The sequence below is a fragment of the Pyxicephalus adspersus genome, chromosome 1 (genome assembly GCF_032062135.1).
Source record: "Pyxicephalus adspersus chromosome 1, UCB_Pads_2.0, whole genome shotgun sequence".
Classification (NCBI taxonomy): domain Eukaryota; kingdom Metazoa; phylum Chordata; class Amphibia; order Anura; family Pyxicephalidae; genus Pyxicephalus; species Pyxicephalus adspersus.
The window spans coordinates 18,696,727-18,715,015 of NC_092858.1; the positions used below are offsets into that span (position 1 = coordinate 18,696,727).

At 35.2% G+C, this 18,289-nt stretch overlaps 1 protein-coding gene across 10 annotated transcripts in view; it reads left to right on the forward strand.

Annotated features, from left to right (window-relative positions):
• GRIA4 (glutamate ionotropic receptor AMPA type subunit 4) overlaps positions 1-18,289 on the forward strand; it is a 185,214-nt gene that overhangs the window by 154,125 nt on the left and 12,800 nt on the right. For all 10 annotated transcript variants that reach the window (XR_011919677.1, XM_072403131.1, XM_072403132.1 and 7 more), the window contains exons 10-13: positions 5,722-5,928; positions 7,291-7,661; positions 9,836-10,034; positions 13,987-14,234. Coding sequence is in view for 9 of the 10 variants with exons in the window: in XM_072403131.1 (XP_072259232.1) it covers positions 5,722-5,928; positions 7,291-7,661; positions 9,836-10,034; positions 13,987-14,234 (1,025 nt within the window). In the remaining variant the exon portion in view is untranslated. The remainder of the gene's footprint in view (positions 1-5,721; positions 5,929-7,290; positions 7,662-9,835; positions 10,035-13,986; positions 14,235-18,289) is intronic.

Genomic DNA, 18,289 nt, shown 5'->3' on the forward strand with positions numbered 1-18,289 from the left:
TATGTATGTGCTTCCTTAAGGGCATTTTAAAAATAAAAGATGTCATTTGAGAATTCATGTTGGCGGTACTTTGGAATAGGTATCTAGTGAAGTTGTCAATAAGTCACAAGTTGAAAGGGTGTCCCAAGGGAGTAATAATGTTGGTAAGTAGTGTAGCAAAAGAATAGGGTTAACAGCCCTGTTTGAAAGGAAGCTGTATAGGCAGCAAAGATCTTGGAACCCTGCTGTTCCTGGTCCTTTTTCACTCAGCACTTTACTTTGTTATTCCAGTAGCAGTTACTTGTATGATAATCTACGCAATATTGCACTCATTCTTTTATCTAATGCCAATGTGCTTCAGGACATTTTCCAAGCTTTTATTTAAGTTTGAGTCTTTACTAGAGAGATTTCTCTCTTACTCCTTCTCTCTGTGATCCCAGGCAAAAAAAACAAATGCCAGTATCACCAAAGTGCCAAAACTCAGAGGGCAATAAGGGTGTGACAAATATTCCAAACCTTACCTACTCTACATAATAATGTTTTTGGTGGATATCTATATCATCATCAAATGAATGCCTTATTACTCTCTATCCTCAACATGATAGGATATCTCGATAAATCCTAATAAAATAGCATTAAAATCCAATCAGAATGTGCCAAGAAAAAAGGATTAAAAATCCAAAGTCATAAAGAGGACGTAACTGTCTGTAAGGTTTTTTTTTTTTGTATATATATTTATATAATATATATATATATATATATTTATATATATATAACATAAAGTTAATAGAAGGCATCTTGTTTTCTCTGCATTTCGATATGACTAAAACAATAATCTGTCTTCCTGTGATTTGTGCTGTATAAGTGAATATAGAGATATAATCATATATTTTGTGTGTATCTTTAAAGCACCAATATCCTAAGAGTAAGCCCTTCTTGCCTGCACAACATATATAAAGTGAGGAGATTAAATAGAAGGAGGGAAAGGGGAATCTCAGTTGCCTTGGAAATGCATCAGGATGGATTCTCGTTTTCTAATCAGCAGTATCTACTGAAGAGGTTAAAACTGAGCAAACGCTAAGCCCTCCAGTCCCTTGGAATTAATTCTCTATATTGCTTTTACAGAAATACAGAAATGTAGGTGCACTTTATGATCAGTATTCCACTTGGATGGCAATTCAAAGTATGCGGTTCATTGCATATTTGTATCTGCATGTGTTAGTCATCTTCTTGGGAGATCTCATTAGGCCTCTTGAATCCAGATGGCTAGAAGAAGCTTGTATATTTGCTGAAGCATGCCCAGAGCTCACATCAGTCTTCAGTTTATGGGCTTTGAATGTAGCTGCATGGTTTATTAGAGTTGGGTGCTCGTCGGGGTGTGTTCTTATCGTGGTAAAATAAATGGTGATCTCTTGAAAAACCACCTTACCACAGCCTTCCTCCCTTTTATTTTATATCCAGTATAGCTTTATTGCAATTAATGTCTTAGAGATACACTACCGATCCCACTAACTAGTGGGGGAGTTTCCCATAAAGTGTGGACCAAAAACATCTGACAGCTTTTTTTAGGAAAACCTATCACAAGAAAATCATGGAGACTATCAATGCCGTCCATGATCAGGCTTAGATGCCTAATTGTCATGGTGAGTCACCATCCTTGACCAAGTATGCAAATAAAAACTTCTGATGTTTTTCTGGTTTTGTTGATCTGATTGCTTTGTCTAGGTCTATATAACAATTTAATACTAGGTGACCTCAGAGAGCCCAGTAACTAGCTTAGAAATATTTAAAAGGAAACTTCCAACAAAGAGGTTCTTGGTGCCCCATAGGTAAAAACCCTGGGCTGTTTCCACAAGCTGCAATAAAAACCTAATGTAATGTGCAAAGTGCAGGTACCAGAATTAGTTTTGTAGTATTATACAGATATACTCACTGCAAATTTACCACCTTTATACTTACTGCCACCTGCATTAAATAAATGTTGAATAATGTCTACTTGATCTGACAGTCACAGTGCTAACAACTTTAACACTGTAAACATTTTAAATACAGAAATTTTATGGAAATGGCTTCAGCATTGAAAACAGTCATAGGTAAAATGCACTAATGGAGTTGAGACTGTTTTAATACCAAATACTGATGTAGATATTACACAGATAATTCATAGTTGCACGTTCTATCAATATAGCAAGAAGAAGCCTTATCAGTGAAACACTGATGTAGGCTTGTCTACCTATCAGCAGCAAGATTTTTATGTGTGTTTGGCTTTGTAAATCAATTAAAACTGTGACCAACCAAAAAAAATTTAAACATGTTTTTATATACTGAGGATATTCAATTTACATAGTTATATAGTTAGTTAGGTTGAACCATAAGTCCATCAAGTTCAACCGCTATAGAAACAAACATATAAAACCCCATAGACATTGTTGATCCAGAGGAAGGGAAAAAAACCCTAGTTCAATTTGCTCCAACAGGGGAGAAAAATTCCTCCTTTTACCGTGAGGCAATCGGATGTTCCCTGGATCAACAGTCTCTGTTATCTTTACTTTAAAACTTTAATTTGCAAAGTAAACAGTCTCTACACTTATAAATTGTGTAGCCTACATAACATCTATTATTAAATAAAAGTGTGGTCATGATAATGTATGGCTGGATGAGGATTTGACTGAGGACATACAATCAGAAAGGACTTCCTGGCTCACAAAGACTGGTAATGTTTAATTAAATGTCTAATATGAAAGGTTAGATTGCTACAGCCAAATTCAGTAATACAGACAAATACATCATGTGTATCCATTTACAGTCCGCATGTAAGTCTTTTCTAAAGCGCCAAGTTTATCTAAACCTATTTACAAAGCTGCTGGGCTCATTGTTTTAGAAGGTAGACAAATCTCAAAAAATAAGCAGTCAACATCTGGAGTTGATTCTTGTACATAAATTACAAGTTACAAAAGGTCATTACAGATTTTACATTCACAACTCAGTTGGAAGTACATGTAAAGCCAAAACTACCATGTAAATCCGAAGCATCAAACCTCTGTCATTTTTTGGTTTCTGTGGCATTTTCTCTTCTCCACTTTCTATTATTTTAAATCTTCTCTTCAACCTCCTCTTTTACCTTCTCTCTAGTAACTCAGTTGTAAGTATATGTAAAGCTCAAACCACCATATAAAGCATTAACCTAGAAGAACAAAGAAAAAAAAAAACTCTGTCATTTAATTAATGGTTTATGTTCCATTTTCTCTTCCCTTCTCTTCCACCTTCTCTTTTCTTTGTTTCCACCTCCTCTTCTCTTCCACCTTCTCTTTCACATTCCCTTCTGTTTTACCTTCTCTTCATTCTTTGGTGGTCTTGGTGACCAATTTCCCTTATAAAGGGACCCAACATAAAGTAAAGAATATAGACCCCAATGGGACTGAACCCTCCCTAGTAATTACCAGAACCTCAAGAACTTAAAAAAAATAGAAATTGGCTTTTTGTACACTTTAATAGATGGTACTAGTCACATTGGCCAGGGAATCACAGCTTAAAATAAGATAAGTTATACTTATATTTTGATAAACATGCAGTACACAGATTACAAGGAATGGTCTACAATCTTTTTTACTGTTAAACAAGTGCTCAAGCCATATGTATTTTTTCCATGTATGATTTGTTCTCATTACCTATTACTTTTGGTCACCTGAAGTCATAGAAGTAGCACTAAAATCTGCATTGTCTGCTCTAAACATGGCTATGAATAAAATAGATATGAAAGGTAACATAGGTATATAAACCACAGAGACACTTAGTTAATTCATTATTTTCTGTTTTCTGTCTATGCATACATAGTTCTATTTAATTACTATTACTACTAAATACTACTCAAAAAGAATTTATAATTTTATAACATTTTGCAGTGCATTGTAATTTGAATTGTATTAAGTTTGAGGTTATAAAAACTAAATTGTTACTTTTATTGGCATACAGTAATTTGCATATGAATATGGTAATATAATTATTGCATATTCATTATTTATTACATACAGTTCACATAATCACTTTAACATGAAAAATAGCAGTGTTTGCTTTATCAACTCAAATAAAATATCAGTTAATTGCAAATCTGTACAAGCTACAAAATACTTTGAAGTTTTGGAAGCTACAGAGAGAACGGGTGATTTTTTTTCCACTTAAATTACCATTACCAAAATGAATCATGGTATAACATCATATAAAAGGTATAACCTTGAATATAAGTAAAATTGAAAAAGGTATAGAATGGACAACTCTATACACATTTCATATTTTTAAACATTGTAACTGTTGTTTTGACATCTTTCACTGTTTTTCTCCTTGTAGTTTAAGCTGCAAAATCTTATGTGTATTTTGTTGTATTATTAGAACAGTGTTGTAACCTTTATATATTGTTGTACTTTTTAATGTATATGGTGTCTTCATTATACAAGGTGTTTGTTAAAAGTTTTTGTTTGTAAAATTTTATATCCAGTGAGAAATGCACTGCATTTTAAAGAGTATTTTCACCTTTATATGTATGTCTATGTACAGTAGATTGTCATTTGTGACAGGGCAGTTGAAGTATATATGTTAACATAGAACATGAAGGCAACGTAAATCCCAAACTATCATTTAATTTAACCCAAGTGTGTATTTTGAAGACATGTGGCATTTAAGGACAGTGTTTTGTGCAATTCTTGAAGCAATTACTCTAAGATAATGATATCCGTTTATTTTTTTTCCTGGAACAGGAATTGAAACTAGCTTGGTCTAATTACATTACAGTGAACCTGACCTGGCCTAAAAGTGGCTAAAATCACAGCGGTGTCAGTGTGAAGTATCATTTTTAGTAGAGGCAATCAATACTCCTCAATTTGAAAAAAAGTCCCATCACATCATGATATTATTTTGTTCTATTATTTTGTTTGGGAAGATGTTAAAGCTCTGTGCATATTTTGGGCCTAGAATCCAAGGGTTTCACTACTGAAGTTAGATATAGATTAGGTGTAAGTTAAAATAAATAATCAATTAAACTAATATGAGTGCATATAAGCACCACAAGCTTCCAACTATTTAGTGCTGTTGTTAACATTGAAACATGACCAGTTGGGTTTCACTTTGAGTTGACTTTTGCTTTTAAGGTCTTGTAAAGCCTGTGCATCCAGTGACAATAATAGCTCATTTAGTTGATTTTACATTTTGTAACCACGTTTTTTTAAAGTTACTTGTATGAATCCTTTGAACGCTAATATAAGTAATTATAGCCTATAAAATCCTAGCTTCTTTCCATTCTTTCTTTGGAACAACCGCATACTTGATTAGTCATGTGTGGTGGCAAGATTTAAGAATTAGGAGGACATTGGTTTACTCCTACCCTTTGAATATTGTAACAGAAGAACAATACAACCACTTTACCCATGCAATCTGCAAATTTAAACTAAATAGAAAATCTACTATATATAGCTTCTTTCCATTCTTTCTTTGGAACCACCACATAATTGGTTGTTCTTCTGCTACTCCATACCAGGTTATGGGTAAATTTGCCTCTCGCCCAGGATGAAGTTTATTGTCCAAAGGTGGAAATACTCTTTGAGCTTGTAATCGGTGCAATAAACATTTGTTAGTGTATTTTGCTAACAGCATTATGATGACACCTTGTAACCTTTATGAGAACATAAGGCACCTCCGCTTCAAATCATTCCGAGCATGTTTCTCTTTCAAGTTTTCCTCTTTTCATTATAGGAAGCCCCTTATGTAATGTACAAGAAAAATCATGAGCTGTTGGAAGGAAATGATAAGTTTGAAGGATATTGTGTAGATCTGGCCTATGAAATTGCAAAACACATTGGTATCAAGTATAAAATTGCCATTGTCCCCGATGGAAAATATGGAGCAAGAGATTCAGACACAAAAATCTGGAATGGAATGGTGGGAGAACTTGTATATGGGGTAAGCCATTGACTTGAATATCCCTGAATGATAAAATGTGGATTTTATGATTGCCTGTTTTAATATCTAAATGAAACTGTTAAAACTTAGTGAAGTATCTAAATACAATCTGTTCATTACAAATAAACAATATTTTAACATTGTAATGCTAACTCACATTTTATTCTGCAAAAGAATAAAAAAATGCTCAGTTGATACAATACAGCCAGTAATAACCGAGCAAAGGGTTTCTTGTTGCTCCATCGGATTTTCTGGGTGCTTCTGTGTTGATGACATTGTTACTTTTGTGATAATTACGTTATTGCATTAAAGCAATTGTGTTAGGTTCTTTAAAAATAGAACTATAAAATAGAACTAAAAGTATAAATCCCTGGACAACTGTGGCTGTGGAGGTCCCTGGACGTCTGTGGCTGTGGAGGTCTGTGGCTCCTACCGGCACTTCATTCCAGGCCTTCCTTGGACATTTTGGCATTCAAGACTTCCGGGAGTGTGGAATGTACCAACCCCATAGGGATATATTCCTCTTAAATGACTGCTGAGGCCCATAGTTCCTTAAGAGTTTGAGGATGGAACACAGTTGGGGAACATAGGCATTCAGCACTCCCAGTGTCAAGTGCCATGGCAATGGTGGATGATGCAGTTCTGGAAAGTATGAAAGTTAAAAGCAATAGGCTGCCAGAAGGAGTTAGGAACCTTTCTTCTCCATTCTGAAGAACCTGGCAGGCTCACTTGATTTTTTTTTTTAATATTTCACAGCTAAAGTAATGTCTTTAGTTTAATTAATATCGGATCACATATTACCATTTTTTAATGCATAATGGTTATTTCTTTAGCAAAGAGCAAAATAAAATATGGTTTTACTACATACAATTAATTTTAGGATGCTTTTATGGTTATCAATGGATGTTGTGTCTGTATTAAATCTCTGAAATAATTATGCTTTGATCTCGTATAATACAGTTACGTAGAAAACAGACTTTAAATGTTTTTGTTTATTGGAAAACTCAGCAGGATTGCATTATCACCATTCTTGTACATTTTCTTAAATGGTTTTACAAGCTTGATAATTAATGTATTGGATATTTGAACTAACTAGGCCTGCTCCCTCTAAGCTGTGGAATCTAAAAATAATAGCAGCAAAAAGTAAGCAAATGTGGTAGTGCATTGTTCAGGTTTGCATCAATTGGTAATTGATCTCAGCATGGATGAGTTTTTGCCTGGTTTTGAGAGAACATTGGTTTGAGTTTAGTCATTGAACACATAGATTATTCTAATTATCATGTGTTCATAGGAAATACAATTTAATGCAATGGAATGCAATATAAATGATATCCTCAAAATATTGTATTGTCTCCTTTTCAGAAAGCGGAGATTGCTGTGGCCCCTTTGACTATCACCCTTGTGCGAGAGGAGGTCATCGATTTCTCTAAACCTTTCATGAGTTTAGGAATTTCCATTATGATAAAAAAGCCACAAAAATCAAAACCAGGAGTCTTTTCATTTTTGGACCCATTAGCCTATGAAATTTGGATGTGCATTGTTTTTGCCTACATTGGCGTCAGCGTAGTCCTTTTCCTCGTAAGCCGATTTAGTCCTTATGAGTGGCATACAGAAGAACCAGAAGACGGGAAAGACGGACCCAGTGACCAACCTCCAAACGAGTTTGGAATTTTCAATAGCCTTTGGTTCTCCCTTGGAGCCTTCATGCAACAAGGATGTGATATATCACCAAGGTTTGTATGCAAAGTTTCCAAGCAGAAATCCCTACACATGTGTGTTGCAAAAATATGGTGATCCAAGAATGTTTTTTTATCCTAATACATGCAAATATGATACATTGCTACAGTATAAAGTTATTTTGTGGGATTCCTTTTTTTAATAACTGAATTGGAATGCATGAAGAGTTTTGGATCTCAAAAGAGACCTGAATCAGAAAGCAGCTTTAATATCTCCAGCAGATTACAGGAACCATAAAGATAGATTAGAAGGATTGTTTATGTTTTTCCATTAAAAAGAGTGCATTTGAAAGCAAGGTATAACTTTCCCCCACCCCCACCCCCTTCATTTGTAAAACTCAGTCCTGTAATCATGGCTTCACTGTTTCTATGACTTTATTGTCATGGGGCTTTGATGCGGTTGTGCATTACAACTCAATAGACTTCTATTAAACTTTTTTGTGCCATCTATTGCCATCTAAATGTAGGAGCTATAAAGCTGTATAAATGTAGGAGCTTGTTTTAGAGTGCCCTTGTACTTTAATATTGAAAGTTTAATGTTTAAAGGGCAAATCCAAATAAACCCTACCTAATCCTAACCTGTGTCAATGAATACCATTTTCAGAATTTAGATAGTATTGTAAAATAGCATATTAAAGTTCACATTTTTTCTGATTCAACCATTATTTCTGAACAATGACAATGAATTTGACAGTTGCAAGAATTAAATTAAAAAGAAAATAATTGTAACAATAACTTGTAACAATTGTGCAATTTTGTGGCATTAGTTTGCAGAAGGGTCTCTTTCTGTTCCACCATGTCCGTACCCCTATACACACAGCTAAATCCAGAACATTATCTGATTAGTTTAATGTGGAGGAATTCAAGTGGCCTGTACACATCCCTGATCTCAAAGTCATTGATAGCTAATTTGGCACCGATTACCGCAAACATTTTTCAAAATCTTGTAGAAAACTTTCAGAAAGAGTGGAATGTGTTAAAGACACAAAGATCCAACTTATACGCATTCTTCAGCCACCTATTATGAATTCCAACCTAAAAACTCTTGGATCACTTAAGTGATCTTAGCAAGTGAACCCCAAGTACCCTGAAGTCTCCCAACAATATATATATATATATATATATATATATATATAGTATTTATTTCATTACATAACTACTTTACATATGCATTCGAAATATATATTTAGCTGTTTGGCTGGAGTCCTCCTTTAAACCATTAATAGAGTCTGTGATAATGGCTGTCAAATTTTGGAAATTTATGTAGGCGCACAATACAGAGATTTCATGTTTCTCAAATCATCCGTGATTATTTTTATGACATAGACTTTTTGTTTGAATATTTTATTGCTACGCTTTATATGGGCACTGTATAATAATACTTTATGCAGTGTAAATAAAAATGTCCAAATGTTCAGACATCTGAAGCTTTACCTCTTAAGATGGCACAATAAATAAGTAAATTAACTGAATAATGTATCAAAGATCAGTAAAAGATTTGTCTCCACAGATGCTTTACAGATACCAAGCGAAACTTACAGAAAACAATTGCCAGGAGGCAGACAAACTGTAGAAGCTGCATGTCTCTGCATGGGTTGATGGATTTTAGGGTTAGCAGTCACATTGTAACTGGTCTCATGCTCTGGGGGAATTTGTAATCCCACCACTGCCACCACCACTTTGAATAATCTGACATCCTTTTTTAGGTTTATAGACCCCATCTCCATAGTCCTCATTATTTTATCTTTATTGGTACCACTGGCTAAGAACTCCACCCCACTGTTTTTAATGGGGTTTTGCAGTTTTAGTTTAAGCATTAGGTGGCTCTGCAGGTAAAACCTGAAATCCATTGGCTCCCGCACTGGCACCAATAATTTCAGCAAGCTTGGAATAGATTTATTCAAACTCATTTGCTATTAGTTGGCAAATATTTTTAATCATAGACAAGATCCGTTGCAGGTTTCTTGGATCACCCAGGTTTTCCCATGATAATCTAATTTCTCTAGCCAGCAAGTAGGGAGCATTGGGTAGGTGGTTGATCTTTCAATTGAAAACATGTTTTGATGACATTTCTGTACTCTGCGCTACCATGTGTAATAGATGTATGTAATGAAATGCAAATTCTTAAAATATTGACAGCTCAAATCCTATACTGACACATTCATGTTTAGATCTCTCTCAGGTCGCATTGTTGGAGGTGTATGGTGGTTCTTCACCCTCATTATTATCTCATCCTATACGGCCAATTTGGCTGCCTTCTTAACGGTTGAAAGAATGGTTTCACCAATCGAAAGTGCTGAAGACCTTGCCAAACAAACAGAAATCGCATATGGAACACTAGATGCTGGATCAACAAAGGAATTTTTCAAAGTAGGTGAATGTGCAAATGACAGTATTGTTTGACAGTTTGTAATTGGGGTAATATATATTGGTTGTAAATAATGAACTCATTTTTGAAACTGATATATAGGTCTACTTTATAATACTAGATTTGCTTTTCACTGGTCAGCTAATATGCTAGAACAGTATACTGTCCAGTTTGGTTGAAGCTTACATGATGGGTAGAGGTAATTAAATGATAAATCCAACTAACAGAATGCATGTAGTGTGTAAACTATCTGTAGCTCTGTGGCCTTGTTCTGTTGAAATCTTACAAATCTATATAAAACCTCCAAAGTCAGAGATATAGAAGAGCAGAACGCAGGGTCATACGTTGGTAAAACCAGGGCTTTCAAAAGCAATTCCACCAAAATGTGCTAAATGTGATTTTTCTTTTTGAGTAGAGCAGGATATTGGTCACCTAGCTTGACTTTTTCCAACTGTCTAAAGCCCTGGGTAAGAGACCCCAAAGCACCCAGAGCAGCCATTGCATTACATTTTCTATATTGTTTGTGAATAAAATATTAGAGCATGGGATGCCAATACAAATCTTGTGTGACTCCCTTCAAAAAAAGGGTTTGTGTATATAAATTGACGTTGTCATAGTCATTGACTGCTGTCTGCTAATTTAAAAAGTTCAAAAATACTTTAGGGTCCTTTCATTTAGGAACAGGAACTGCAAACGCCTATAGCAGATAAGCAATAGAGCATTCTGTTTTATGGCTAAATTAAAGGATAATTTCCGTTATCCCACTGGATGACAATGAATGACTAAGCATCCAATGGCCAAACACCAGTGTAGTCATATGGTAGGAAAAAAGTAAAATTCTCCCCCCACCTGAAAGTACTGGGTATTTCTCTTTGATCCAGGAAGGGCCACCACTAGGGTAACACTGCTGCTGTACTTAGCAAGGTCATAGATCGGCAGATTTTAAACAAAGAGGTATCTACCTTGTTTTTCTGGAAATGTCTGTGGAAGCTTAAACCTGTGGTGGTCCTGGTAGAATATCAGTGCAATTTATTAAGGCATACTTACAATTTGGTTTCGAACTTTCACTATCCACTGGTCTTTACTTACCCTGTAACAAATTCTCCTGTTCACACCTGCCCCAATCTGGAAATCTTAAGGGGACTGCTAAAAAAATTCAGCCTGTGACTTATCAACAGACTACTTTAATTACATTAGGTCTGTCTGACATCTGTTTAATGCCCTGTATTATTCCATTCATGCCATAGTTTACTGCTGCACATCTGTCTATAGACTTACAGGCAGGATGTATCCTACCTACTAGATCACTTTCACCCTGGTGACTGATTTATCAAAGCTCTCCAATACTGGAAAAGATAGACTATCATAGGGGGACCTGGATGTAAAGGAATCCTAGAATAAATTTCAGCCAGGATTAAAAACATTTGCCAACTAATAGCAAACAACTTTTACGAAATCAATTTCAGGTTTGTTAGATCACCCTTGTTTCCAGGCATGATAATCTATCTTCTCCAGTCTTGGAGAGTTTTAATAAATCAGGTCCAGTGGGTTCACTGAGTTCTCAACTAAAAATAAGCATTTTGCAGACCAACATGGACAATTGGGTAAATCTGCTATAGAGAATACAAAACAAGGAAAACATAAAGGAAGTGATATTTAAAACCTATCCCTAAAAACAGATTTATTGGGTTCAAAGAAATAAATATCTTTAGAAGCTTTTTCATTTTCTAACTGTACCATTTGTGGCCCCCACTGAAAAAAAGGACTGATGCATCCTGTGCTGCAATAGACCTGTCTTGATGTCATCACACTGCTGCTGCTTTCTATTTTCTGAAAGGACCCCATTTCCAAAAAGTGTTTACATCATGAAGGCCATGATATGGATATCTGAGGAAGGACCCTCTTCCTTTTCTGGATAGAAATGATGGGACCAGGGTGTTCCATGTTGACACATTAAATTAGGAGGTAGTGTGGTGGTAGTGATGGGGAGGGCAAAGTAGAGGAGGACAGTTAATGACTGGAGATCAGCATTAAGTTCTTTTATTATTATTATTATTATTATTTTTATTAAACAGGATTTATATAGCGCCAACATATTACGCAGCGCTGTACATTAAGTTCTTTTATTTAGTTCTATTTATTTATTTATATATTTCTAATCATATAAAAAAAGGCTTTATAAATGCCATTGAAATCTACATACGTGTTTAAAACGTGTTTATAAGCTTTTTTTTTGCTATTTTCTGTACTCCCATTATCTGTAGAGTGATTTACCATGGCATAGAATACACAAGAGGTACAGCTCATAAGCATACTTTCAGGAAATTGGTACCTCTGTGATTTGATTGATGGTGTTTGCTGCTTCTGGGAGATAGCGGAGTTTCTGGCAGCTGAACACAACGAGCGTGTGCTGGCATAGCCGCAGTGTTTTGGTATCCATACATTTAACAAATTTATGAAAGAGCTTTAGTTTACTTTGCCTCAGGCGAACATGTATTATGTTTGTCATTTGCATCGCACTTATTGATCTGGGCACATGAGGTAAAGGGTGTCTATGTGCATAGATCATTACTTCTCATTCCTTGGGGAGCTGAAAGAAGCAAAAAAATAATTACAAGAACATCATAGGAGAAATCCAGTATAACAGTTGCTGGCATTGATGGAATTGTTATGCATGAGATGCCCAGTGGGACTTTTTTCCTCTATTAATGAGCTTCAGTCCTAGTAATAGAAGAAAACAAAAAGACTAATTGCAGACAAAACTTGGTGGAGGAGGTACAGACACAAAATAATTCTCCCTGATGACCAAGAGGTTAACAAAGGACATCCTATGTCCCTTCTGCAATGATACAAACGTACCTGCCTGCTTGCAATCTTCTGTTTAATGTAGCTCAGATCAGAAATTGTTATCTTTTTATTATTTTTGCACAGTATTTATAAAGCGCCAACATATTACATAGTGCTTTACAAAGTCTTTAGTCATGTAACTAGCTGTCCCTCAAAGGGGCTCACAATCTAATGTCATAGTCAAATATGTAGTTTAGGGACAATTTTTTTGAGGGAAAGCCAATTAACTGCATGTTTTTTGGGATGTTGGACGGAAACCAGAGTAGCCAAAGGAAACCCAGAAAGACTCAGGGAGAACATACAAACTCCTTGCAGATAGTGTCCTGGCTGGGACAGGAACCCGTGACCTTGTGCTGTAAAGGTGAGAGAGCTAACCACTGAGCCAGGCATGATGCCCTTTCCTTGCAGCTTTGTTTTTACATATCTGTATGTATTTGCAAGTTCAAACACACTAATATGGCTACAATCAGCTCAAGATAGAGTCAATATTACTTCTACCATGTTGGTTGGATTTTACTCTACTGGATACACAGTCTTTAGATGGCTTTAAATCTATCAAGAACTTTTCTATCTATCTAGATGTGTACACTCTTCTCTGGGTACATTGAGTCTTCTCACTTCCAAATCCAAAAATAGTTTTTTGGGTTTTAAATCAGATGTGGAAAATTGGGTTGTGTCCATGCATGTCTATTGAAAGTACACAAGTCATATGGATCACCCCATAAGTGAATGGCCAGAATATAACACAAACCTGTGCAGCGATTTCAGGCTTCTAATTGATTGGATGCTGATTAATCAGACCAATTAGTCAAGCAAAAAAATGGCTGGCCAGGAATTACCATAGTGGTTGCCCAGTAGATAACTTCCAATCTACTGGCTGCATACTTGCTCATTTATTTATATGTATTTAGCACTATATTGTTACAGCACAAATCCATTGACCTCCAATTTAACTGGATGCTAAGTCAATCAGAAAGTACTGTATATAGCATTAATTCCTGCCAAATTGTTTTTACTTTTTTTTTTTACTTCTCTTCAGTTTTTCTGATTGTTTTACAAACTCTTTTCTAAGCATACATTAAGTAAAAAGAAAATCTCCTTTGACAGAGGTCGAAAATTGCAGTTTATGAAAAGATGTGGACCTATATGAAATCTGCAGAACCATCAGTATTTACCAAGACAACAGCAGAAGGTGTCGCCCGTGTACGGAAATCTAAAGGAAAATTTGCTTTTCTACTGGAATCCACAATGAACGAATACATCGAGCAGAGAAAACCTTGCGATACCATGAAAGTTGGAGGAAATCTGGATTCTAAAGGATATGGAGTGGCAACACCCAAACATTCTCTATTAAGGTGGGTGGAATAGTATAACAATATATTATGTGTTGTTATAGTATTCCACCTTCCCTGATGTTCCTAACGTAGTTCTTTGTGTTGTACTGTGTGTGAACATAGTATGTTTCTTTACCTTTCATCTCAGTGTCTGTGCAGACATTTAGTCATTTCCAACATATACAGAGCTTCATCATTGCAGGATCATGCACCAAGCAAAGTAGTGCAATACTGAGCAACCATACCAGATGATAGGATTGTATCAATTTCCCTCTTTTTCTCTTTTTTTGAAATTCTGTTGCAATGCATTGTAATAACATGCTACTTATATTGTTGCATACATCAAAGCAAGGTTATTTGACCATGGTAAGTAGTGCAGCCCAAGGCTGTGGTGAAAATAGGTCCTTAGGATTGGTAGCTATAAGAAAGTTGATATTGCTGATGCATACCAAATTGCAAAATTTGTTTCAAAAGATTTGCAAAAGCTATTAAGGTCTATTAACGCATATTTGTTACCAAAACATCGGGCTGTGTATACAATAGTGCAATGCACCATTCAACAAAGTAGCACAGTATGCATGTTACCATGTCTCGCTGTAGCATGTAAATAAACTCATTATTTATGATATAATTTTATAATATACCTTTTAACTTTTAAGAAAAAATGGGTCATGTCCAAATTTTGTGCTGTGTTATAAAGCATTGGCAGCCTATTCAAAAATTAATGGATTTACTTAATTAAATGCAAGGTAATGTACATACATAACATACATCTGGGCCGTAAAAAAAAAAGGGAAAACCCGATTTTGCTCAAAATTAGCAGTTTGCAAAGCTTTTGCATTTTGCTTCAAATGTTATAAAATAATATTTTATAACAAATATAATATAATAAATATTTCTAGTAATTTTTGTGTAAAATGCAGAAATAGAATGTTATAATCCATTCTTTTTTTTTGTTGGCTCCTTTATAAATTACATACAAATTATTTGTCAAATTACTAAAACATAAATATAACTGAAGTTAGTTATAATTTTAGTTTGCTCATTATTGTGAAATATCAATTCAGATATTACACTATATTTGTTGGTGCATGGTCTTTTGTGTTGCATACCTCTAAGTTCATAGTTCCAGGGTATGTAAACTGTTATGTCAAAAATCTTTTTTTTAAAATTAAAATCTCCATTCCATCCATTTTTTATTTTCATTTTGCTATTGTGCTGTGACACTCTGTGTGGTTATGGCTTTTATCCCTGCTAAATAACCCTCTCATAATTACTTGTCACAACAACTGCCTATGAACACATTATTATTCATCAACGTAGCTTTCCATTCGGCAAAAATGTAATTGCAAAACTCCAGAACTAAAATACAATTTTCTGCCACTATGAAATGGTATTTTTACATAGTAGGATAAAAATGTTTACTTTTTTAATCCTATAAACCTAAATTAATAATAGTTTTGAAAACCACTTTGAATTTCAGAAATTACAATGCTGATAATACAAAATTTAGAAGGAAACACCTAAAAGTTTTTTGTATATATTTATATTTGAATGACCACACGGGTGGTCTGAACTTTTAATTTGCTAGGAGAGAATTCTAGGATTGCCAGATATCTGGATTGCCAGATATCTGGGTGGGCATGCAAAAACTGTTGCAGTAAAACATAAAAAATAGGTTTTATTATTATTATTATTATTACCTAGTATTCAAAGGTATTGAAGGTAGTGCTTTGTGCAGGACTTTTACAAACTTTATTATTTTTGGGGGGATAGAGCAGGGAAAACTTAGAACCTATCAAGTTTTTATTGCCATTTGTATCCATACTGGGAAGTTTCACCATTGACGACAAAATTTTAGATTTTAGTAAAAAAAAAACACAAAACAAAAAGGCATTTATTTCGTTTTTTTCTGGTGTCTAAAAAAATAGCCCCATGGAAACATCATACGATTCGGAGACATTTAATCCAATCTTAAAAGACAACCTAAAAAAGCAGCTTTTCTAACAAAAATACTTTGAAGTCCCTTTCACTTTCTATTCCATTGGTGACATGTTTCTGTCGTTTCTGGCCAGACCATATAATTCCAACAGTCTGGGGCATGATGTGGTCACTGCTCAACCTACATAGCAATTCTGATTGTTACAATACATATAGCAACACCACTTACAGCATAATAAGACCAAGGTTGTAATTGGCAAAACGTTATCATACATAGGCAGTCTATATACAAAAATATTTCCACTATTTTCCCTTTTGGATGCAATCAGCAGACTGCAGTAGAAAAACCACTGTCATCTAGAAGGTGTTATTTGAAGAAGGATGAATTACTCCACAGTGCCTTTAGCTACAAAGTTTGTGATGTCTTGTTTTTAGGCTCATGTACTGCCTATTGTTAATATGTAATTAATTTAAGGCCTGATTTATTAAAGTTCTCCGAGGCTGGAGAGTATACATTTTCATCAGTGAAGCTGGGTGATTGGAATGGATTTCTTCAAATTGCAAATGACTTTGAAGAAATCCATTCCAGGTTTGCTTGATCACCCAGATTCACTGATGAAAGTGCATCCTCACCAACCTTGGAGAGCTTTAAAAAAACAGGGCCATATATCACTGTCATTGGAATTGAAATTGAGGTAAAATTCTAAATTCTAAATGGGGACACTTATTTTGGCATCAACTGACAAAAAGGACTTTTCCCTGACTTTAAAAAGATTTTCTACACAGGCAGACAGGAAGTAAACAGACATCTTCTTAGTGGGTCACAAATGGCAAAACCAAACCTAATAGGGGTTTTAAAGCAGAACTAAATGGCTTTAAAACTAAAAACTCAACACTGTGACCAGGCAGGTCCTTTATTGCAGAAGAGATAAGTGATGTCCATCTGCAATAAAATAATTTAACCTGCCTGATCTCAATTTTTATATTTGAACTCACCTGTCCACACCCCATTGCTGGCACCCCCATCTTCCACTCTTCTTCCGGGAGTCAGAACTTTGGCCACCTTGACTGAACAGGCCAGGATGACGTAACTTGTTCAGCTCCCGGGATACCTGGCACACCCCGGCATCTTACACTGAGCTTTTCATACATAGAAGATAAATATGTTTTATTGCAAAATGGACATCACCTGGTTCTACTGCAATATGGATTCTGTCTGCTCATAATTTTTGTATGTGGAATCATAGTCCTGCTTTAATGATTCTGTACTGTATTTAAAGTGAAAAAAACATTTTAGATATGATTTATTAATACAGTACAAACAAAGCATGTACATTTCAGAAATTCCAACTAATCTTACTCCAGCACCACCAAATCTAATGACCTGCACTTTTAAGTAGTCCTGCATTGAGCACTATCTAACCTTATAGCTAAAAAATATAATACATTACTGACCAAAGCTTCTAATTTGAGCAAATCAAATGTATACAGTGAATCCCATTTAAAAAATTATCCTAAGATATCTAAGAAGCCAGTGGAATTATAACTTTACAGGCATGCAATGCCAAGCTGCAATATTTAAAGCTAGCAAAGTACTTTCTTGTATTAAAAGAGGAATAGACTGCAGAGATGGAGACATAATCCTGCCCCTGTACAAAGCATTGGTCAGACCACATCTGGAATATGCAGTCCAGTTTTGGGCACCAGTTCACAAAAAGGACATTGTGGAATTGGAGAGAATGCAGGGAAGGGCAACTAAACTAATAAAAGGAATAGAGGAGCTCAGTTATGAGGAGAGATTAGCTGAACTGAATCTATTCTCCCTTGAGAAGAGACGTACAAGGGGGGATATGATCACCCTGTATAATATATAAATGGTCCATATAGAGAACTCTCTTCCCCATTATTCACTTTGAGATCATTACAAAGAACAAGAGAGCACTCTTTATGTCTGGAGGAAAAGAAGTTTAAGCTCCAGATAAGGAAGGGATTCTTCACTGTAAGGTCTGTGAAAATGTGGAATCGGCTCCCTCAGGAAGTAGTTTCAGCAAATACTATAGATTGCTTTATGAAAAAGCTGGATGATTTCTAGAACACACAATATAACTGGGTATTAAGGCTTTAAAGTTAAGATA